Raw genomic sequence first — 22,751 nt, 5'->3', positions numbered from 1 at the left:
CGGAGGCCACGCCTCTTAAAGGCGCAGTGCCCGCCCCGGAGTGGGGCATGAGGGGCAGCATGGGAGCGGCGGGGGGGTGCTGCCGTGGAAACCGTGTCTGGGGGTGCAGGCTGGGGGCAGGGATGCGGAGGGGGCTTAAGAGCCACTGTGAGGGAGGGTTGCACCCCCATTCCCCGGCCCTGCTGAGGAAGACACCACCATTCTTCTAAAACACCAGTTTTTTATTAATGAAACAACCAAAAGATGGGGCGGGGGTCGGGGGGGGGGAATCCTCTCCAGGCCGGGGGGGCACGGCGGGGACCGGGGCCGAGGCCTCCAGCCCGGGCGGGACGCGGCTGGAAGGGGGCACAGCCATGTCCGGTGCGCCCCCCCCCTCCACCCCATCACCCCGGGCTGGCGGCCCGGGTCGGACCCTGCTGGGGTGCGGGACGGGGACCGGCCGGGGGCAGAGGGGAGGCCCCGGGGAGGGCGAAGCAAGCGGGGGGCCGTGGGGGACGCAGCATGCTCGGGACACCGGGGGGGGGGGGACGACACACACGTCCCTGCGTGGCGGCGGTGGGAGACACGGGGGGTGCGGGGTGGGGGGGCCAGGCCCTGTGCTGGGGGTGGGCAAGGGATAAGGGGGCACCCCCGTGGCCACCCGAACCCCTCGCCCCACTCGGGGCTTCGCAGGGCGTCCCGCTGCCCCCTCCCCGTGACAGCCCTGCCCTTACCTGGGGGGTCCCCGCGGCCCTGCTCCCCCTGCCCGGGTCCCTCCTCCATCACGGGGGGCCAGGGGGGAGCTGCTGTGGCCCTGGGGGGGCTGGGGGACAGGATGGGACCCGGGGACCCCCGCTGGCTCAGCACCCCGTGAGCCTGTGGTGGGGGGCTGGGTGACAGCGGGGCTCAGGCAGACCCCACAGGGGGTCCGGGTGGGTTGGGGGTGGCCGGTGCCCGGGTGGGTCCCATCGAGCGCTTGGCTTGAGTCTCCTTGGGAGAGGTGTGCCCGGCCCGTGCCGGGGGCTGGCGGGCACGGGGGGGGCCCGGGAGGGGTGACTGCGGCGCCCAACTCCACGCTGCCCGCGCCTAGATGGACACCTCATATTCCCTCGTCTCCTGCAAAGAAAACAGACTGCAAGGGGTTGGACACTCGGTGGTGGGACGGGGTGCTCGGGACAGGGACCGGGCGTCTCCCACCCCATTAGGGCCCTGGGGGCACATCCTGGGTCACACAGGGCCCAGGGGATGGACATCCCAACCCATACGTCGTCCCTGGATGGATGTCCCATCCCATGCGTGGTTTCTGGATGGTTGTCCCAGATGATGCGTGGTCCCTAAACGGACGTCCCAACTCATGTGTGATCCCTGGATGGTTGTCCCAGATGGTGCATAGTCCCTGGATGGACATCCCATCCCATGTGTGGTCCCTGGATGGATGTCCCAGCTGATGTGTGGTCCTAGATGGATGTCCCATCCCCGGATGGATGTTCTATCTAATGCATGCTCCCTGGGATGGTTGCCGCAGCTGATGTGTGGTCTCTGGATGCGTGTCCCATCTGGTGTGTCATCCCTAGATGGATGTCCCATCCCATGCGTGGTCCCTGGGTGGATGTCCTACCTAATGCATGGTCCCTGGTTGGATGTCCCCATCCCACACCCAGCCCCTGGCACACAGCCCATGTGACGCAGGGTCCCGGGGTGCCCAGCCCCAACCAGGGGGCCGGGCACGGGGGCCAGTACTTACTCCTGTCTCGTAGGTGGGGTTGTCGAAAGCCGATTCCACGGTGATGTGGTCGTAGGGGTGGGAGCCGGCGAGGGGCAGCTGCAGGGCCGGCTTCCCCTGGAGCCTGTGGGGAGAGGGCAGCTGGGGCGGGCAGCGGGGGGACCGTGGGGACCCCACCAGGGGACGAGGACCGCTCGCCCACTCACTTGGAGAAGTAGAGGTAAATGCCCCCAACGAGCAGGGCCACCACCAGCACGGGCAGGAAGACAGCGATGGCGACGTTGGTGCCTTCCAGCGCCGGCCCCGAGGGCATGGCCTTGGCCACGGCTGCCCAGGAGAGTTGGGGGCTCACCGAGAGGGCACCCCACTTCGGTTGCACCCCTGGGTGCCCGCCTGCACCCCAGGCCACCCCCACAAACCCTCGCTGCCCTTACCGTCCAGGTTACGGTTGCTGTAAAACTCATCGTAGGAGGCTGCAGGGGATGGAGGAAAGAAGCCAGCATCAGCAGCGAGAAGCGGGGTGCCGAGCGGTGCCGGCGGGGTGCCGGGGTTGGGGAGGGGTCCTCTCACCTGCTTTGCAGATGGGGGGTGAGCCGCTCCAGCGCGAGGGGTGGCCGGGCAGGCAGCGCAGGTTGCCCTCGCCCAGCAGCACCCGGCCGGCGGTGCAGGAGAAGCGTAAGGTGGCTCCCGCCGGGTACAGCCGCCGCTCGGGGCTCTGCCGCCCGCCCGCCGGCACGCCGGGGTTGTGGCAAGGCTCGTAGGTCTCCGCTGTGGGTCAGGGGTACGGTGGCGTCAGCACCCACCGCCCGTTCAACGGACGCGCCCGAGGAGGGGGTACCTGACTCACGGGTGCACTTGGGGAGACGATCGCTCCACTTGGGTCCCCCCACGGCACGGTCGTGGCAGGTGAGGGTCCCGGCACCCGCCAGGACGTAGCCTTTGTCGCAGATGTACTGCACGGTGGCTCCCACCGGGAATTTAGGGCTGGAGACCACCCTGCGGCTGTGCTCGGCATCCCCGGGGTCCCGGCACGAGGTCACTGCGGGCGGGAGGGACCGGCGGTGATGGCGGCTGCCAAAGACGTGCAGTGGGGTGAGGGGGATGCCGGCGGGTGCCGCTCACCCCGCTCGCAGGAGGGGAGGTCGCCGCTCCACGTCAGGTCCCAGTGGCACATCAGGAGGTCGGTGCCGGTCAGCTGGAAACCGGGGTAGCAATGGTAGGTGACCACGGTGCCGTGGAGCAGCTCCGGCTGCGAGGACGTCTTCCAGCCGTTGGCGATGTCCGGCAGCTCGGGGCAAGTGTCGTTACGGGGGACCTCTGCGGGGACAGCAGGGTGAGTGGGGTAGCGGGGACGCCGGGGACGCCGGGGACGCCATCCCGCTGTGGGGCTCACCGGAGAAGTGGATGACGAAGCCTTGCCGATAGGCGAAGGCACCGGCGCCGGGGTCGGACTGGAACTGGACGGTGACGTCGGCAGTGGAGGCGTAGAGCTTGAAGCGGCCGCGGGCGCCCGTGTACTGGCCCAGGATGCGCGCCGTCAGGTCGTCCCCGTCATAGAAGGTCAGCATGTCCCCCGCGCCCAGCCGCAGCCTGGGGTGGTGGGACCGTGAAGGCGGGAGACGCACGGATCCCTCCTTGTCCCCCCATCTCCAGTTGCCCCCACACTCACACGCGGACATCCAGCATGATGCGCTTGTCCTCCTCCACGTGCAGCCCCCAGATGCAGTCCTGGCCCTTGCCGTACGCCTCCGGCCAGTTGGGCGACAGCACCACGCCGGCCACGTCCGTCAGCTCCCCGCTGCACACCGCTGCGAGCACATGCCGGGCTTGGCACCGCCACAGAGGCGCCCACCTGCACCCCCCACCCCATGCCTGGTAACCACCGCAGCCCCCCAGCTCCAGCGCCCATTTCGGTGTCCCAGTTCCAGCACCCACCAGCCCCCCTGGCTCCGGCTCCAGCATACACCATGGCACTGTGGCTCCAGCATCTATCATGGCCCGTCCCCACCCCAGCACCCACGGCACCCCCTAATTCCCACACCCACTGAATCCCCATCTCCAGCCCACCCAGCGCTCCCGTCTCCAGCGCCCACCGCGGCACGCTGGCTCTGTCTCGTTCCACTGCGGGTCGCTGGGGTCGACGCACTCGATGATGGTGGAGCCTTGCTCCAGTGTGTAGCCGGGGTCGCAGCTGAACTCCACCGTGGTGCCCACGGGGTACCGAGGGTCGCTGGCAGTGAAATTCCCGTACTTGACAAAGGGCTCATAGCAATGTCCCTGCTCGAAGGCTGTGGGCACAGGGGTGAAGGTCTGCGGGGGCCAGGCTGGCGCAGGGATGCCCGAGTACCCCCCTGTGCCCCAGCCCTGTACCCTCGTAGCGCAGCGCCATGCCCGCCGCGGCCCCGCTGCTGTCGGTGGTGAGCTCCACGAAGAAGTGGCGCCCGGTACTGAGCAGCCCCTCGATGGGCAGGTACTCCACCTCGTAGGAGTCATACACCGGCGCTGCCTCCACGTTGTTGCCGTTGCGGATGATGAGCCTGCCAAGGCACGACAGGGGCAAAGTGCTGTGTCAGCCATAGCCAACAGCATCCTCGGGCACGGGTAGTGCTACCCAGTCCCAGCCATGGCCAACAGCACCCGTCCTTGAACATGATGAATGGCACCCATCCTCAGGCCTGGCCAAAATTATCTTCCTTGACCATGGCCAACAGCACCTATCCTTGATCATGGCCAATGGCCAACAGCGCCCACGCTTGGGCACGGCCAATGACACCCATCCTTGAACACGGCCAATCAACAGCACCTATCCTTGGATATTGCCAACGACACCCATCCTTGAATATGACCAATGGGACCCATCTATAGGCACAGCCAACAGCACCCGTTCTTGAACATGGCCAACGGCACCTATACGTGGATACAGCCAACAGTACTCATCCTTGAATATGGCCAACAGCACCCATCCTTGGATGTGGCCAAAAGCCGCCATCCCCATCCTGGAACATGGCCCTGTGCCTGGTGTGGGGCTGCCCCAGGGTGCCCCCCACCTTTTCCCCCCTATCCCTGTGCCAAACCTGTCGTCGTCCTCTGCCAGCGAGACCTTCTCGAAGTGGAGGTGCAGGCGGTGGCCGGCGGGCGCCTCCAGCAGCCAGTGGCATGTCAGGTTGTTGCTGTAGTTTCCAGGAAAACCGGGCGAGACGATGCGTCCCACCGTGGCGTTCCGGACCACCCCACCGCACGCCGCTGCGGGAGAGGGACCATCAGTGGACACAGCTGCGCCATGCCGGCCGTGCCGCGTCCCCCCCTGGTGCTGGTGCTTACCAAGGCAGAGGGGCTCGTGGGCGCTCCAGAAGGGACGGGTGGCGTTGCGACAGGCGAGCCGGCGGGCGCCTTGCAGCTGGTAGCCGGTGGCGCAGCGGAAGCGGGCATCCCCGCCGGGGTGCAGGCTGCTGACCGAGACCTCCCCGAAAGCCGGCCGTGCCGGGAAGGGGCAGCTCAGCAGGTAGGCTGGGGGCAGGTGGCGGCGTGACACACACAGACCCCTTCGGGACCCCAGCCCACCCCTCACCCAGCACCCACCTCCCCAGCCCCTCCCCGGTGCTGCGGGGCTGGGTGACTCGGTGCTTATGGCCACCGGTAACGATGCGAAACGAGCCCGTAATTGCTAGCGCCAATTAGCTCTCCATTAATGCTCTTTGCCTGATTTGTGCCCGCTTAACCCGCCAGCCACGCAGACAAACTCTGCGGTGCGTCGCCGCGCTCCGAATTAGCGCCGTGCTGGCGGGGGAACCCCTGGGAGGGTACCGGGGGTCCTCACCCACGGCGAGCGCTGCCCCGTACCTTGGTAGTGGAAGCAGTAGGAGCCGGGGCTGGGGGGCCGGGAGCTCTGGAAGCGGAGGGTGAGGAGGTTGGCAGGGCTGCGGATGACCTGGCCCCGCAGCAGGAAGGACTCGTTGGCCAGGAGGGTGGGCTCCAGGCCCCCCGCGCTCTCCACCGTCAGTGTCTCCCCCTCTGCCAGGCTGATGTTCTGTACCTGCGAGGGATGGCCAGGCGTCACCGCCCCGCCACCCTGGGCCACTCGCCCGTGGTCAATAGCGCGCTGGAGCTTGTCCGTGCGGGGCAGCGCCTTTCAAACCCAGTTAGCAACGCCATAAATCATCCTGCGGTGCCGAGAGCGGAACGCCGCGGCACAGCCGGGCCCACGCCGACAGCCCGGCGTGCGCTCCAGCACTCCGGAGCAATTTGCTATTAATGATGTTAATTAAGCGGTGCTGCACGCTGATGAGCGGTGGCATCACTGGCCAGCGTCGCTGCGTGAGGAGGAGATGCCGCCTCCCGCTCACCGCCAGCTTTCGGCACGCCGTGGCACTGCCCCGCGGCGGCTGGGGCGCTGCGCAGAGGTGGGGACACGCGGCCGCATGCCACCGACGGGAGCAGCACGCGGCATTGGCGCGGCGGGAGCTGCCGCCAACCTCTGCTGCTGGCAGATGGGCGCCGGGTTTTCCTGGCTCGGCACCACGGCATCGCGCCTTCTCCATCCGTCCTTCCGTAATTTAATCCCGTGTCGCTTCTTCTGTCACGGGTGCCAGCTGCAGCAACCGGTGGGCACGGGGCATCCTGCCTGCCCCTGCGCCCGCATCCCTGCCCCACGGCCCGAGGGCGGGCGATGCCCTGAGCCAGCTTTCCTGGGACGCACCCAATCCCACCCGCGGCGCCCGGCTCACCTTGAGCTCCACGCCGTAGCCGGGATAGACGGAGATGGTGTAGGTGCAGTCCAGGATGCCGTCGTAGGGGACAACGGCCGGCTCCGGGGACACCAGCCAGCCCTCGGGGCCTGCCAGCGTCCGGTTGCAGGGGGCTGGCGACAGAGGAGACCCCAGTTCAGCCCCACTTCACCCCAACTCCCCCCAGCTCCCTCCCCGGCGCTCACCTGGCCCCTGCAGCGTGGTGACGGTGGTGGTGGTGATGGTGGAGGTGGTGGTGGTCCCCTCCTCATCCCCGGTGACCGCGGTGGCCCCGGTGTGGGGTCCCAGGGATGTGCCAAGGGTGACGGGCGCCTGGCTGGGGGCTGCGGAGCTCGACTCCGGCACCCCGGCGGGGGACCACGAGGTGTCGGCGCCCGGCACGGCCCCCCACGCTTCGCCCCACGGCCCCGGGCGCCCTGCCAGCGTGGTCAGCGGGTCGGTGGGGAAGGCGGCCCTGGGCAGGGCTGGGGTGCGCGGCGAGGGTTCGGGGGCCGGGGGGCCGGGGGCCGGCTGGAAGATGCCGGCGGGCAGGAGGGGGCCGGGGTCGGCGGGCAGGAAGGGCGCCTGGCCCAGGTAGTCCTTCTTCAGGAAGGCTTCGTGCAGCAGGTCCTCCAGCAGCGGGTGGTGGTTGAGGAGCTTCAGCGTGGGCGCCGTGCTCACGAAGCGAGCCTCCGCCTCTCGCTCCGCCGGTGTGGGCAGCGCCGTCGGCTCCGCTTCCGCCTCCGCGCTCTCCCCGGCTTTCCTCGCCAGCCCGTTGAAGCCTGGGGAGGGAGGAGAGAGTGTGGGGTGCTGGGGAGCCACGGACCAATGCTGCACCAGGGACCGACGCTTCGTTCTGGACCAGCGATGCACCACGGACCGACACTGCATCGCGGACTGACGCAGCGCCGGGGACCGATGCTTCCTCACGGACCGATGCCACGCCCAGTGGACCAACGCTTGGATGTGGACAGAAGCTGTGCCAGGGATGGGTGCGGCACTGGGGACCAACACGGTGCCAGAGAGCGATGCTGGTGCGGCGCCACAGACCTGCGCTGCACCAGGGACCGACGCTTCGCCGCGGGTCGACACCTCACCTGACGCTGACGCTTCTCTGCGCACCAATACTGCGCCAAAACTGGGACGGCAAACAAGCGCACCAACCACGTGCGGTGGGACCCTGCCACGCCTCACCCTGGCATACCCTTCACTGGGCAGCACTGGCAATTAAGCCCTGGCTAATTAATGCCCAGCTGCAGCTTGTATCACATTAAGGGGTGCCCACCGCTCCTGTGGTGAGTGCCAAGTCCCTGAGCAAATCCCCCACATACCCAGCCCAGCCTTTAGACAAAAAAAAAAAAAAAAAAAAATTAAATTAATCAGCCCTAATGAGCCACCCAGCACCTCTCTGTGCTGGATCCAGCACCGCACGGTGCCCTCTCCCGTGGGGCACAGCTCCCCACCGCAGCAGCGCCCAGCATCCATCCACAGCCCAGCGCAGGGCGCGAGGCCGCAATCGCACGTGGGCACGTCTCGCCGCGCGGTGCTGTGCACGGGCGCTGATGACACGATACTGCCAATTACCGAGTAATTATCCCGATCCATAGCAGAGCAGGGCCCCGCGAAGATTAATTACTCTGCGACTGCCACTTTTAAGGGACTATTAACAGATATTAGTTTGGGTGAGTGTGGGGGAGTTGCTGGGTGCTACTGGGTGTCCCCACCACCCACCCTGTGTCCCCACTGCCCCGGGACGGTGACGATGCCCTGGGCCCGGTGAGGACGCAAGCACCCGGCCACATTGGCTCCAAAAGGTTTGCTTGCCCCCCAGCAAGGCCAGAATTATTTTTTAATAGGATCCATTTATTAGAACATAAAAGTTAATGAGTTTATACTGAAGGGCGCCAAAATCTCTTTTAGGCTTTAATAGCAGATTAGCGCTCAGGGCCAGGCTCTGTGCCACCGCGGCCGCATCACGCAGCGAAGGCTGGGGCAGAGACGCCCACCCGAGCCCCCTGCCCCCAGTCTTGTCTGCCCAGGGTGTTGGGGAGCGCGGTGTTCCCCATCGGAGCTGCCGAGCGAGGCTGGAGCCCACGGCAAGGCTCCGACAGCAGATCCCATCCAAGTGCTGTGGCACCCTGGGCTGGGCAGTGCCTGGGCACCGGGCGCTCTCCTGAGCTCTGCATGGTGCTCTGGGTACCACGGGATGCTCCCAGCACCTGGGATGCTCTGGGTACCACAGGATGCTCCTGGCACTGGAGGATGCTCGGGCCTGGGGATGCTCTTGGCCCTTGGGGGAGGCAGGACGCTGAGGGCACCGTGGGAAGGCAGCGGGTGCCCAGATGTTGCCACCCATGCCCCTTGAGCACCACAGGATTAGAACCTCCACCTCCGCAGATGTCTCTAAGCAGCTTATCTCCAGTGACCGTGCCCCAGCTGCGTCCCTCCCTCGTCCCCAAGTTGACCTGGAGCTGGTGACGTGGGACACAGCTACGCAACACCCACCCCTCTGGGCCCTGGCACCCAGCAAGGACCCCCCAGGACTCAGGGTGGGCACAGACCCTTGCAAAGTGGCCGCCAAGTCCTGCCGGGGCTCCTCGGCATGCGTGGCACGCGCCTGCGGCCACACCGGGGCTGGGGTCTTAATCCCTCGCATCGGCTCTGCCGGGCGGGAGTCTATTAATGGCGGCCAGGAACCAGGGAGATGCCGGAGACTAATCCGGCTGCGGCGGGCGGCCGCCCCCCCCGGCAGGAATCAATGCCGCCAGCTGTCGCAAATTAATAAATAAGGCGGCACGCGGCCTCCCGGGGAGCGCCGATCGATGCTGCCCACCAGGAAAGCGATAACGCAGCACCCGGTGCAGCGGAGGGGACAGGGCAGGTTCCCCGGCTACCCCAGCAGCATCACGGCCCCGTGTTACCGTGCCGCTCCGTGCCTCAGTTTCCCTGTCTGAAGGAGGGGGCCGGCAGCCCAGGCAGGGTGGGCAGCGCAGGGGAAGGGCAGAGGTCGGGGCTCGCAGGAGTCCAGGATTATTTTCCAATTTAAAATCCAATCTTGCGTTGCCCCCACGCCCGGCAGCCGTGATGAATGAGCTGTCACGCAGCCAGCGCCACGCTCCCGCACCCGCGGCCCCCAGACCCCATGGCGGGGACGGGGGGCACCCTCCCACGTCCCTCCGGGTACGAAGGTCCCGTGGGCAGGAGCAGAGAGGGAACGGGGCCCGGTGGGCAGCGTGAGAGCGCAGGCGGCGTCGGGGGTGGGTGGTGGAAGAGCGCAGGCAGGGACGGGTGGGTGCGGGCAGCGGGTGGGCAGATCGGTGCGAGGAGCAGTGGGTGGGCACGTGCAGACGGCGGGTGGGCGCACGCATGGGCGCATGCCGGCTCCCCGCCGCGCAGCCAACCCACCGGCAGCCGGCGTGGCGAGCTGGGCACCCCGCCGGTACCCAAACCGGCGCTTTGGCAACACGTCGTGCCGCCCCGTGGCCTCCCCCACCCCAGCACCACCAGCGAGCCCAGACACCCATCGCCAAGCTGGGCGGGGGGACACCCAAGGGGCTGTCCCGGTGCCACCGCCGGCAAGTGTGGCCGCCGGCCTCGGCAGCTGCCGGAGGAGCCCAGCTTTAATATTCATGGCGGCGCTGGCGGGGAAGCGTTTGACCTTGTATGTTTTGTGATTCTCCTCGAATTGAACAGTCATTTACCCGCTGACACATGTCACATGTCGCCGCAACCAGTTCCCCGGAGCATCGCGGTGGCGGCGGCCGAGTGCCAGTTGACATCTCGAACGCTGAGCCCCGGGCATCGCCGACACCGGGTGGGCGCGAGGGCAGAGCCCGGCGGGCGCTGGGGTGCCCGTACCCTTGGCTTTCCTCCCTCCCCACCCGGCGCGTGCTGTGGGGTGCCAGCGGTGCCCCCGTCCCCTCCTCGCCACCCACGGCCCGTGTAAATCCCACTTCCCTCGCTCTCCCTGCGGAGCTAATGCATTCGTACAGCAATTTCCCTGAGCGGCGGCGGGGATAAATTGCACGTCTGCTGCTATTTCGGACCCGAGCGCTGGAGCCGTGAGGTGCCACGTCCCTGCTCCCCACCCTGGCCCTGCAGCCGGGTGCCAAAATCCCCCGTGACGGAGCCCCTGCCATGGGGCAGCACCCACCCAGGGTGCCCGCTGCGTGGGTACCAGCCCGCTGCAGGGCTCCGTGCCAGCTCCAGGCTCCCCCATCCGGTTCTGGAAGCCACCAAGGGCCGATGCCGCAGCCACGTGTCCCCCTCTGCTGCCACTCCCCAGGGACCCAGAGCAGCCGGGGACCACCAGAGCCCCCCCTGCCCGGGCATCGCCCCCGCGCATCGCCTAGCACCCGGTCGATCTGGCATTTCAACCCCCTCTCGCCATTTTTGCAGGGTCACAGCAACGCTCTCGCTGCTGATTAATATTTGATCCCTTCGGCGCAGCTCGTTACCGCATTTAAATTATATATATCATAACCCCCGCCGGCACAGCGAGCGTGCGGGTTGGCTCCTGCCACGGGCTGGGGATCGAGCGCATCCCCAACCCCAGCCGATGGGACCCTCCAAGGCCTCGAAAGGCGTGATGAGCGGCATTGGGCCTCAGCGCAGAGCAGGCTGACGGGGAGCCAGGCAGATGGAGCCATCGCCGGCTGCCTCTGACGGGTCTGGGCAGCCCCTTCTCCCGCCCAAGGATGCCCACAGCAGGAGAGGTGTTGGTGCCCTGGGCGGCCCCATCTCCCTGGCAGCCGGAGGAAGGGATGCTGCCGGAGGAAGGGACGCTGCCTGCGACTGGAGGGAATCCATTACCTCCCTGGTTATAGGCGTCTTTCAAAGGCAATCTTTCAATTGTGCGCATTTAAAGAATTGATTGGAGGCGAAATTATCCTCTCCTGCTAGAGCCGCTGGAGACACAACTTCATCCGCCTCCCCCGGGGCCTGCCTGCGCTTGCGGGGGTCCCAGCAGGCGGGGTCAGCCCCGGCCCCCACCCCTGCACACCAGGAGATGCAGCCTTGGTGGGGCCCATGCTGGGCTGGGGGTCCCACTGGCAGCACAAGGGGGTCCCCCCACTTCTCTGCACTGGTCCCAGGGCTGGCAACTCCTTTGCATCCCGCTTTCTGCCCACCATCCCGCTGCTCCGGCTGCACAAAGCCCAGGGCCGGCAGCCCTGCCCGGCGCAGCACCGTGTGCCGAATCCGTCCCCACCGGCGCTAACCCACCGCCGGCCCCGCGAGGACCATGCTCCTGGGGGGGGATGGTGGGGCGGTCGGCCCACGCGTCCCCCACGGGACAGCCCTGCCCTCCCGCCCTCCGGCTTAAGAGCATTATCCGGATAATCCCGGCCTGGCGGCACGGCAGCGTGGCGGTGGTGAACTCCTCCGAGGCACGCAGGGGACGAGCACGTGCACTGTTAATTACTGTAGCAGACGCCTGCTTCTTTCTTCCCTGGCCCCCTCACTGCACCGAGACCCTGACCAGCACCTGCATCCCCCGGGACCTCATGTCCCCCTGCCAACACATCATCCCCGTGGGCACGGCACAGATCACGGGGGGCGCGCCCCTCACCACAACCCACGCTGCTTCCTGCTACCCAAATTACAAGGAGTTCCATTCAGCGTGGTGAAGGTGACCCCCTCCCCAAAAAAAGGCAAGCCTGCCATGGTTTTGGAGAGCTGGGGAGAGGGGGTGCGATGGAGCAGGGTAGATGGAGCCGTGCCTGGCACTTTACCCCCCCCAAGGCTGCACCAGCGCCATGGGGCCAGGAGCCCCCCTTTCTGCTGGGGCAAACCCCTGTGGGCAGCGGGGCTGGAGCTGCCCCACGGCTGGGACAGGCCTGCAGGTCACCGCGAGAGACGGGATGAGACCCTGCGTTGCCACTGCCCAAGGGGCATCTACAGCTCCCCTGACCCGGGTGAGGGGTCCAGGACGCCTGTCCCCGCATCCCCCAGACCCACAGCACGTCCCCACCACGCACCAGCCCATCTATGCCAAGTCAAGGCACGGTGACAGTGAGTGTGGTGGTGCTGCACAGAAATCGGGGTGTGGGCTGGGAGCCCTGCCTGACAGGGGACGGGAAGTGGGTGGGGGAGCCCCAGGTGCAGCTCCCAAAACATGAGGGGGCAGAGGGCAGATGGGACCCCACGGCTGCCAGCCTTGGGAAGAGCTCGACACCTCCTGGGGCATCCCTACCTCTGACACTCTGGGAAATGCACATGCAGAGTTTAATTAACTTTATTGATATTCAGAAATTAGGGGACTGACTAGAGGTAATTGCTCATTAGAAATCATTAAACTGACACCGTAAGCACCCGCCTCCCTCCGGGGAAGCCTGCCCTGCCCAGGGCCCTGCTCCCAGGACAGAACTGGGGACACAGACACCCCCCCACCCCCTCCGGCCTCACTGCCCCCTGACAGGGCAGGAGATGGGGGTGCTGTGGCCTTACCCCACTTGCTGCCATGCAGAGGGTCCCTCATACACCCCCCACCCCCAAACGAGAGGGCTGTGGGAGCAGAACAAGACGGGAATAGCAGCGGGCGCGGGGCCATGGCACCCTTCCCTGCCTGGGCTCGGCTGCCAGATGGGGAGTTTATGTAACTCCCCGCACGACTGCTGCCTGCGGCTCGGCCGAGCCCTGCGAGCAGCCTGCATCCCACCACCCGCGTCCCACCGGGGCCGGACCACCACCCCATGTGTGCCGCCCACCATTAGCGTGGCCACAGTGGACCGGGGCACCCCAAGACCCAGTGGGTCCTTGTCCCCCTTCTCCCCCAAAGCCTCGATGGGTCCCCAGTCCTGGTTTGTGGGGCAGCAGAGCCACAAGGCGTTGAGGATGCGGGGCTGCCAATGCCCCATGGGCAGCAGAGCCGAGGAGTCGAGCTGGGTGTTGGCTGCTCTCCTTGGGAAGAACCAACACCCACCATCCCTGCATCCCCCTGACACCCGCTTGGGAGCTGGAGGGGTCACCCCAAATGATGCAACGGGAATGGGAGGGAAGAGCCTCCAATCCCCAGTACCCCCCAAATCCCACGGTGGGGATCGCACAGAGGGAGCGGCTCGCAGCCCACTGCTGGGGGATGGCTGGAAGGGCTCGGTAACGGGGGGAGCGGGTCCCGCCGGGCGGTGCCGTGCCTGCTCAGCCCCCAGTGCTGCGATTCCCCCCTCCCTCCCCCCCACTTCACCGTCGGTAATACCAGTAGAGGGGCCGCCGGGGGCGGCGTTGCACCAGCCCAGCTGCAAAACGGCTCTGGGCGGCCCCGCTCCCCGCGCCACCGGGGGGGGCAGGGGGGAAACGGGGGAGTGGGGGGCAAATTCTCGCTTCACATGGGGGGGGAGAACGGGGGGACCATGCCCACAAGTTGGCAAAGTTGAGCGGCGACGGAGCGGGGCTGGGGGCCACCGGTATCAGGGGTGGTTGGTGTGGGGGGTGGGGGGGGGGGGGGGGGGGTGACAGGGATTTGGGGGGGTGTGGGGGGGTGCTTACCGTGGGCCGGGGCGCGGAGCAGCGCGGCGAGGAGCGGCAGCAGCAGGGCGGGCGGCGGCGGGGAGCCCATGGCCGGCGGCGGTCAGCACCGCGGACAGCTCCGCGCTGCGGGCACGGCCGCGCCGCGCCGTAACGCTCCGAGTGCGGCGCCCGCCAATCCCGGGGCCGGGGGGCCTCCCCACCCCCCCCCACTGCCGTAACGCTCCGAGTGCGGCGCCCGCCAATCCCGGGGCCGGGGGGCCTCCCCACCCCCCCCCCACTGCCGTAACGCTCCGAGTGCGGCGCCCGCCAATCCCGGGGCCGGGGGGCCTCTCCACCCCCCCCCCCGCCGTAACGCTCCGAGTGCTGCGCCCGCCAATCCTGCAGGCTGGGAAGCGGGGGGGGCTCCTCCCTGCCACCCTCCCCTCCTCACCGTAACTCTCCGAGTGTGGCGCCTGCGAATGCTGGGAGCTGAAGGCTGGGGGAGAGGAATCTCCTGCCCCCCCACCCCTCGCTTCCAAATACCAGTCTCCGCCCGCACTGGGGAAGCCACCAAGGGCCGCCGGAGATGTCCTCAGTGCCCATCCCATCATATTCTGCCTCCCCGCATTGCCAGGCCCCCTATGCTGCACCATCCAGGACACCCAGCCCCACAGGCAGCACCCCCACAACTGCCCTTCCCCATCCCTAAATAGCCCCAGCTGGAACAGGGCTCATCATTCCCAAATCAGGGAAACCTGGGCCCAGGGCAGCCCTGGCAGCTGGGCACGGCACAAAATGGGGGGGGGGGGGGGGGGGTGTCCTTATTTCCTATGTTGGGGGCTGCCACCCGCTCCCCAGCCCCCTGGCTCGGGGTGCCGCTCCCCCTAAGCCAGCCCCGCAGCGGGCAGATGGCCTTGACGCCAGCACCGAGCTGGCTGCCGGTTGGTTCTCGCATGCGTTAAAAATAAAATAAATAATAATAATAAAAAAGCCACCAGCTCTTTGTTTAATAACCCCCTCCCCATCTCCGCGGAAGCCCAGATGGCTTCACCTCTCCTCGCTGACGCCGCGCGCGGCACGCGTCCCCCGCAGCCCAGCCGGCCCCGGCTGCGAACGCGGCCCACGCAACCCTCGCCGGGCGGGTTGTTATTTTTAATCCCCAGCCCCGCTTTGCCGACGCGCACCGCTTTTTTCTGCCGTGGAGGATGGCAAACCACCCGCCGCGCGGGGAGCAAGGCGCGGCGCCCGGCCCCACGCCACGCCGTGGTTCTCGTGCTGGGGCGGGGGGCTGCGGTGCGGGCTGGGGGGAGCCGGCGCTCCCGCAGAGCATTTCCAGCACTAAACCCCAAACTTTGATCCGCCGGTAGCTCCATCAATGTTTCATGCAGCGAGGCCCCGGTAAAGCTCGGAAGACGAGCGTTTTGAGGCCAAATTGGAATTTTTAATATTATGATATTCAAATAATTTTAATCCGCCCAACACCTCCCCAGGCGCTGCTGATGAGGGGCGGCCTTCGGCGGCGGTTGGTTTCGACACAAAGCAAACAGCGGGCGCCTTCGAAACGCTGGGGATGGCGAGGGCTGGGGACCAGAACGGGCAGGGAGGACGCGGCCTCGGCTCGCCGGCGAGCAACGTGTCTCCCTAATTTATTTTTTTTTTAAGTGCTGTTTTGTGCTTGCTGAAGGATGAGGCCGGCCCAGCCGGGCTGGCGCGGACGGTGACGGTCTTTTGGGGGACTTTAGCCGCCATCCCAGCGCGCGGCGGGTGCAACGGGTGCGCTGGGCGCAGCAGGTGCAGAGTTCACCAAGCCGCTGCCAAGCCCTGCCTGGCCTCGGCCAAAGCTCCCCGTTCCCAATTTCTCCAGCCCCCTACTGTCTGGGAGGGAGACCTCCCAAAAAAAAACCCAAACCTCATCCCAAGGCAGGGTGAGCCCACGCAACTGCTTTTTTGGGATCTGAGGGTGTGGATCTCCACGATGCCTGGGACCAGCCCTGGTTGGGGTCATCCATGCAATGAAAGCGAGGGGTCTCGCAGAGCCCTGGGGACGGTCGCCGGGGCTGGAGGGGACGGCCGTGCCCCGGCCGTGTCCGCCCGCTGGGGCACAACCGTCCCCTCCAGCGCCGGCGACCGTCCCCGCACCCCACTGACCGTCTCCCCGTCTTTGTAGCGGCACAAGCGAGGCTTTTCCAGCCCGATCTATTAACACGCCGTTAGCGGGAGAGGAGTTCATTTTTGCCGTTTAACGTTTCACGGATAATTAATTATCCTTCATCTTCCCAGCGAAAAATAGGAAGAGCAGGTAGAGGGGCTGTTCAAAGCGGAAAAAAAAAAAAAAAAAAAAAAAAGGCAAGCTGAAACCCGGGGAAATTGGTGAATTATTTGTAACATCAAAGGCGAGGGAGGATGTGCTGATTTAATGGGGCACCGCGCGACGCAGAGCCCCGGGCGCGGCGGTGGTGCTGAGACCGGCAGGTACTCGTTGCATTAGTGGGCCCGGGGAACGGCGTAGATGAGGGGCCTGGGGGGGGGGCTTGGCCTTCGTCTGTGCTCCCCATCTGCCTCCTGTCACGTCCCCATCGCCGGTACCCGCCCGTTCTTCCTCCGCACGCCGCCGCAGTGTCGCCGTGACCCGGCTGGGCACCGCGGCTTGGGGAGGGGGCTGGAAATTCCCCCCGCTGTGGCGTGGGCCTCCCACGCTCCCCCGTGCTTCATCCATCACCGGAGGCGAGCGGCAAAATAAATAATGATATTTAACATTTCATAATAGCGACAATTACCCGGTAAATAATGCCTTTTACACCACGAAAGGCAGAGTAAATTAATTCCCCTAATTAGCTGTCAGGCGGCACGGGGCAGCGGCGGCGGCAGGCAAAGCCGCCTCATCCCCCCCACCCAGGCGTCGCTGGGTGTCCCCGAACCCCAAATCACGCCCCAAAATTTTGCAGGCTGGCAAAATCCCCCCGCAGCCAGCGGGACGCGGGGCTCCGTGCCGTATCCCGGCTGCGCCGGCGAGCCCTAAATCACGCTTATCTCCCGTTAAAAAAACTAACACCACCGAAAGATAGCGACAAGCCGGTTTATGGCCGTAATAAATTGTGCCGGAGGGAAAAAAAAAAAACCACAAACTGTTTGCCTTGAAGCAAGCTGGGGGGGTTCCCATGGGCACAGAAACGGGAGCGTTACGGAGCCCTGCGTCCCGCTGCGGACTGAGCCGGCAGTGACTGGTGGGAAGGGAAAAGGGGATTTATTGGGAAGAGTTTTCCATCGCACCCATCCTGCCCAATCGCTCTGGTCCCGCTGACGGGGCTGGGGGGGCCCCGCTGCGGTGGGGGGTGATGGTGATGGGGGGTGCGGTGCCCTGTGATCCCCGTGGGGTTGGGGGTCCTGGTCCCAGTGGTCCCAGTGCCACAGTGAGTGGAGGGTGCTGTGTGCCGTGTACGGAGCCAGGATATAAAAATCGGCACGGGGGCAGCTGGGGATGGAAGGGGCTGAACGCCCACCGCGCCGCCAGCCCCGCTGCCATCCCTGGCCTTGGTGGGGAACGGGGGCGCTCCTGCCCGGCCAGCCCCCAGGCGTGGGAAGGATGCAGTGTCCCTGCGTGCCCCCCGCCATCGGCGCCGGGGCTGGAGGGTGGCCAAGCGTTCATTACCCGCTCGGCTTGGCTGGACTCTGCCCCGTCCCTCCCCTTGGCCCAGCTCCAGCTTCCCGCAGGCCACCGGGACGAGGACGGGGACACAGGGACAGGGGACGGGGACACGGGGACGAGGACGGACATGGCTGCCCCAAGCCAGCCCCACCGAGCCACCTACGACGCTATCGTCATCGGGGCCGGCATCCAGGGCTCCTTCGCCGCCTACCACCTGGCGCAGCGGCACAGGGACACCCTCCTGCTGGAGCAGGTACCCACGTCCCGTCCCGCCGTGTCCCCAGCCCTGACCCGCTGAGGTGGGCACCCGCAGACCCGGCTGCCCTCTGCCGTGGCGCAGAGCGGAGCTGCTGCTGGCGACCCTGGTCCCCGGTGCCAGCACCCCCATGTCCCCAGTGCCAGCACCCCATTGTCCCCAGCGCCAGCACCCCATTGTCCCCAGTGCCAACATCCCCATGGCCCCAGTGCCAGGATCCCCATGTCCCCAGTGCCAGCACCCCTGTGTCCCCAGCACCAAGATCCTTGCATCTCCAGTGCCAGCACTGCCACCTCCCCAGTGCCAGCATCTTTGTGTCCCCAGTGCCAGCACCCCGTTGTCCCCAGTGCCAGCGGTCCCATGGCCCCTGTGCCAGGATCCCCATCTCCCCAGTGCCAGGATCCCCATGTCCCCAGTGCCAGCACCCCTGTGTCCCCAGCACCAAGATCCTCGCATTCCCAGTGCCAGCACTCCCATGTCCCCAGTGCCAGGATCCCCATGTCCCCACTGCCAGCACCCCTGTGTCCCCAGCACGAGGATGCTCACACCCCCAGTGCCAAGATCCCCATGTCCCCAGTACCAGCGCGCCCGTGTCCTGCCGTTTCCCAGCGCCAGCACATGCGGGCACGGCGATATCGGGGCGGGGGGTGGCGGTGGCTGCGGTCACCCCCATGTCCCCCCTCGCCCCGCAGTTCATCCTGCCCCACTCGCGGGGCAGCTCGCACGGGCAGAGCCGCATCACCCGCAGCGCCTACTCCCGGGTGACCTACGCCCGCATGATGCCCGACTGCTTCCGCCTCTGGCAGCGGCTGGAGGCCGAGGCCGGCACCAGCCTCTACAGGTGACGGGGACGGGGACGCAGCCCTGGCCGGACACCGTCCCCTCCTCGTGGGGCTGGGCTGGGGGCTGCGGCGCGGGGCAGGATGAGGCGCGGGGAGGCAGCCGCTGGCTCTGGGAAATTTCTGGGGCTCCCTGGAGAAAGCGCCATTAAGGAAATGAGCATCTAAACGATCCCCCGCTGCTGGGGTCAGGGCTGGTAGCGTTTGCTGCAATTTGGTGGCGAGGCGGGAGGGCGAGCAGGATGCTGGTACCCAGACCCTCCCCATGCATCACCGCACGCACCCTTGCCCAGCATCCCACCGGGGTGCAGCCCATCCCAAGCATCACCGGTGCCGCCATGCCTCAGTTTCCCCCAGGGGCAAAGCAAATGGGGGATCCGAGCCAGGCAGGAGGAAGAGGGGAGACCTGACGTGGCTGGTGGGGTGCAGGCAGACCGGACTGGTGTTGCTGGGGCCGGCGGGTAACCCGGAGCTGGATGGCTACCGGCGCAGCCTGGGTGCCGACCACTTTCTTGACGCCGCAGCGCTGGCCCGGTGCTTCCCCGGCCTCCGGCTCCATGGTGGCGAGGTGGCCGTGTGGGATGGCACCGGCGGAGTGCTCTTTGCCAACCGGGCGCTGCGGGCAGTGCAGGTGGGTGCTGCCGAGGGGACGGGGACGAGATGGGAATCTCCGGCTCTGTGCCCGTGGCCACCTCCCATCCCCGTCCCCACCCAGGACGTCTTTCGCCGGTGCGGGGGCACGCTGCGGGACGGGGAGAAGGTGCTGCACATTGAACCCGGGGCCATGGTCACCATCACCACCACCGCCGGGGTGTATCGAGCCCCCCGGCTCATCATCACGGCCGGACCCTGGACCGGTGCCCTCGTAGCACCCTTGGGCCTCCGCCTGCCGCTGCAGGTAAGGGTCGGCGGCATCGCAGGGCGACGCGGCCGTGGCTGTGGCCGGGGCTAACGCGGTGACCCCAGCCCCTGCGCATCAACGTCTGCTACTGGAGGGAGAAGGAGCCGAGGAGCCCTGGTGCAGACCGAATCGATCCCTGCTTCTTGACCGTGGGGCTGAGCCAAGGCCCCCACGACATCTACGGGCTGCCTGCCCTCGAGTACCCGGGGCTGGTCAAGGTGAGCGGGGCACGGCTGCGCTGGTGGCGGGGATCTCCCCTTGGCCAGCCCCCCTTGCCCTTGACCGGCTGCCCCCCCAGGTGTGCTACCACCACGGCAGCCCCATCGACCCCGAGGAGCGGGACTGGGTTCCCCCGAATGCCGCTCACCCCAACGTCGCCCTCCTGAGCGACTTCATCAGCAGGTACCTGCCTGGGCTGGAGCCCCGGCCGGCCGTAGTGGAGACCTGCCTCTACACGGTGAGACCCTCCCCAGGAGCAGGACCCAGGCATGAGTCCCCACCCCAAGGTGGACCTTGCCATCCCTTCGCCCCTCCCCAACCTTGGGTCCAGGAGTGGACCCCTGGCCTCACACCCTCACATCGTGGCTCCCCCAGAACACCCCAGATGAAGACTTCATCCTGGACCGGCACCCCAAGTTCAGCAACATCGTCATCGGGGCCGGCTTCTCAGGTAGGTGAGGGCACCCGGCCCCCTCCTTGCACCCCAGAGCTGACTGTGGGGGTGGCTGTGCCCCCTGCAGCCCCCCTCTCCTCCCCACAGGCCACGGGTTCAAGCTGGCGCCGGTGGTGGGGAAGCTGCTGTGCGAGCTGAGCCTGGGCGAGGAGCCGTCCCACAGCACGGCCCCCTTCGCCATCACCCGCTTCCCCGGCGTGCTCCGGGCCGCGTTGTAGGCGCAGGGTCCCGGCCGTGCCTGTACGGCCCCGCACTGGCCTGCACCTGTGTCCCTGCGTCCCAGTGCGCCGGCATCCCTGCATCCCCACCTATCTGCATCTTCCTGCATCCTGGTGTCCCACTGTGCTGCACCCCAGCAGCACTCCACGCCCACAGCCCAGCTACCCTGCATCTCCACACCCCCATACTCCACCATCCCGGCAGCCCTCTCTCCCAGCATCCCTGCATCCCCACATCCCAGCATCCCTCCATCCCTGTACCCCTGCACCCTGCATCCCTACAATCCTGTAACCCCACTTCCCAGCACCCTGGCATCCTCATACCCCTGCATCCCAGCACCCTTCCATCCCTGCATCCCACATCCCAGTATCCCTCCATTGCCACATCCCAGCACCCCTGCATCGCTGTACCCCTGCACCCTGCATCCCCACAACCCTGCATCCCCACATCCCAGCACCCTGGTACCCTGAATCCCCACATCCCAGCATCCCCAGATCCCAGCACCCCTGCATCCCAACATCGCAGCACCCTGGTACCCTGAATCCCTACATCCCAGCACGCTGGTACCCTAAATCCCCACATCCCAGCATCCCCAGATCCCAGCACCCCTGCATCCCAACATCGCAGCACCCTGGTACCCTGCATCCCCGCATCCCCGTATCCCTGCATCCTGTCGTCCCCCCATGCCGCACGGTGCCAAGCCGTCTCTGCCGAGCACCCGCTCTCCGGAAACAAATTAAGGAGCTTTGTCAGCCTCATGAAGATGGAGCTGGAACGGCGCGGAGAGACACACTCGCTTAGGAGTCAAGTTAAATGTTTTAATGTTAAATGTGCCATTTTATTATCATTAGATCGCTCCCACTTAATGAAAGCGCATTAGCGCAGTGTGGCTTTATGGCAACGAGCGCCGAGCTTGGCCTATTTGTTTCCAAGAGATGGTGGGGAAAGGGATCAAACCACCCGGTTTGCCCGGATCCCAGGGGTGCAGGGGGCCCCCGGGGCTGGGGGAGGTGGGGCGGGGGGCAGCACCTGGCACGGGCCGGTGGATGCCGGAGCCAAGGCCAAGCGTGCGCCGCGCAGGCGGCCAGCAATGCACATCATCGTCTCCTCCGCGTTAAATAATTAACGCCGGCAGGCAGAGGGCTCCCATCCCCACTGCTCATCTGCATATTTATGAAGATTGATCAATGATTCAGTGCCAGCACCCACGACGGCCATCTCCCCCCTACCCCCCCATCACCCATGGGTGCAGCGGGCTGGGGGAAGGTGCCAGGCTCGGCCTCTCCGTGTAGCCCTGGATCCTCGCCGGGGCTGGATCCGTCCCTCCAGCCCCCACCCCCCCGAAACGGGGCGACCGCCCGCCCCGGTACATGGAGCAGCGGCAGGCAGCATCACCAGCCAGAAATGATGTTTATTTTCATTCTGAAAGTAAAGGGGGTGGGGGGGGACACGCACAGCTAGGCTAGTGCAAAACAACCAGGCAGGAGTGGGGGGCCGGGGGGGTGACAACAACCCAGGGGGTGCATGGGACCCCATCCCCCTGTCCCCTTCCCAGTTGTGGGGCGGCTGCTCCCCAGGGGCCCGGCCAGCGAGAGACATCTTTGGCTCAACTAAAAGGGGTGCCCGGTGTGGGAAGGGGGGGAGTTTAATTTATAAAACAAGGAGCCAGCAGGCACTGAGGAACAAACCCAGGGTTCTGGAGCTGCCGGCTCTGCCGCCGAGGACAGACGAGGGGGTGAGAGGATTCGGGCGGCATGGGGGCCGCAGCCAGCGATCCGGCCCCTGGCCGGGGCTGGGGGGCAGCCGCACGTTGTGTCCCCCCTCCCCGGTGCAGAAGACATACCAGCTGCCCAGGGCGGCCCCGCAAAGGAGCTGAGCGTTTCTGGGGCGATGGCAAAAGGGTGGGGGGAGGGGGGCTAGGCGGGGGTCTCGGCGGGCCGGCTCTCCGTTTCGCTGGCGCTGGGGGAGCTGCGGGAGGAGAGGCGCGTGCTTTCCGCGGCGTCCCGCTCCTCGTCCCATCTGTCGTAGGCGAAGGGGTGCCGGGAACCTGGGGGGCTGCGCGGGAGAGAGCGGGGTTAGTGGGGGGGAAAGGGGGGCTCAGCGTGCTGGCACGCTGGCAGCCAGCTAGACGGATCCTCGCTGGCCACCATTTTTATTATTTCTGAGATATGCAGGGCACGTTCCGCCACGACCGACTCCTGGTTGGGCTGAGCCGAGCCCCTGCCCGGCGGCTGCAGCCCCCGCAGGCACCCGGCACCACGCGCTCAGAAAACGGCACGCGGATGCAAATGCTGGCGCTCACGGGTGTCATCGCTCGAGGGTCCCGCTCGCGAGGGTCCCTCGCA

At 66.7% G+C, this 22,751-nt stretch overlaps 3 protein-coding genes across 9 annotated transcripts in view; 1 reads left to right on the top strand and 2 right to left on the bottom strand.

The window, feature by feature from the left end:
- Window positions 1–200: 200 nt before the first annotated feature.
- Window positions 201–14,029, bottom strand: SEZ6 (seizure related 6 homolog). Of its 2 annotated transcripts, none has more exons than XM_086763178.1 (17): window positions 13,912–14,029; window positions 6,633–7,208; window positions 6,427–6,560; window positions 5,543–5,735; window positions 5,024–5,209; window positions 4,777–4,945; window positions 4,073–4,239; window positions 3,796–3,990; window positions 3,372–3,510; window positions 3,096–3,292; window positions 2,825–3,019; window positions 2,550–2,741; window positions 2,273–2,470; window positions 2,137–2,175; window positions 1,909–2,029; window positions 1,724–1,826; window positions 201–1,111 (listed from the first exon to the last, which is right to left on the bottom strand). In XM_086763178.1, the coding sequence occupies exons 1-17, from the start codon at window positions 13,979–13,981 to the stop codon at window positions 1,079–1,081; spliced, it is 2,907 nt and encodes a 968-aa protein (XP_086619304.1). In that variant the 5' UTR covers window positions 13,982–14,029; the 3' UTR covers window positions 201–1,078. The 2 variants fall into 2 exon arrangements, with proteins under 2 accessions (XP_086619304.1, XP_086619305.1); XM_086763179.1 differs by having other exon boundaries at window positions 201–1,095.
- Window positions 14,030–17,640: 3,611 nt separating this feature from the next.
- PIPOX (pipecolic acid and sarcosine oxidase) lies at window positions 17,641–21,310 on the top strand. Its single transcript, XM_086763326.1, has 8 exons — window positions 17,641–17,771; window positions 18,467–18,615; window positions 19,043–19,244; window positions 19,329–19,511; window positions 19,580–19,732; window positions 19,813–19,971; window positions 20,109–20,184; window positions 20,275–21,310. Exons 1-8 carry the CDS (start codon window positions 17,646–17,648, stop codon window positions 20,403–20,405), a joined length of 1,179 nt encoding a protein of 392 aa, XP_086619452.1. The 5' UTR covers window positions 17,641–17,645; the 3' UTR covers window positions 20,406–21,310.
- Window positions 21,311–22,322: 1,012 nt separating this feature from the next.
- The window catches only part of MYO18A (myosin XVIIIA), a 37,143-nt gene continuing 36,714 nt past the window's right edge, over window positions 22,323–22,751 (bottom strand). For all 6 annotated transcript variants that reach the window (XM_086763319.1, XM_086763325.1, XM_086763321.1 and 3 more), the window contains one exon: window positions 22,323–22,461. The gene's annotated coding sequence lies outside the window, so the exon portion shown is untranslated. The remainder of the gene's footprint in view (window positions 22,462–22,751) is intronic.

Source organism: Chlamydotis macqueenii, chromosome 19 (genome assembly GCF_036417535.1).
Source record: "Chlamydotis macqueenii isolate bChlMac1 chromosome 19, bChlMac1.mat, whole genome shotgun sequence".
In the NCBI taxonomy this organism is placed as follows: Eukaryota; Metazoa; Chordata; class Aves; order Otidiformes; family Otididae; genus Chlamydotis; species Chlamydotis macqueenii.
Note: the sequence above shows the minus strand (reverse complement) of the source record. Positions and strands in the feature narration are given on the sequence as shown.

Coding starts and splice junctions, on each gene's coding strand:
- SEZ6 (XM_086763178.1), bottom strand. CDS start 13,981: ATGGGCTCCCCGCCGCCGCCCGCCCTGCTGCTGCCGCTCCTCGCCGCG. Junction 7,209..13,911: donor GCTCCGCGCCCCGGCCCACG/GTAAGCACCCCC, acceptor CTCCCTCCCCAG/GCTTCAACGGGCTGGCGAGG. Junction 1,827..1,908: donor ATTTACCTCTACTTCTCCAA/GTGAGTGGGCGA, acceptor CTCTCCCCACAG/GCTCCAGGGGAAGCCGGCCC.
- PIPOX (XM_086763326.1), top strand. CDS start 17,646: ATGGCTGCCCCAAGCCAGCCCCACCGAGCCACCTACGACGCTATCGTC. Junction 19,512..19,579: donor GCCTCCGCCTGCCGCTGCAG/GTAAGGGTCGGC, acceptor CGGTGACCCCAG/CCCCTGCGCATCAACGTCTG. Junction 20,185..20,274: donor CATCGGGGCCGGCTTCTCAG/GTAGGTGAGGGC, acceptor TCCTCCCCACAG/GCCACGGGTTCAAGCTGGCG.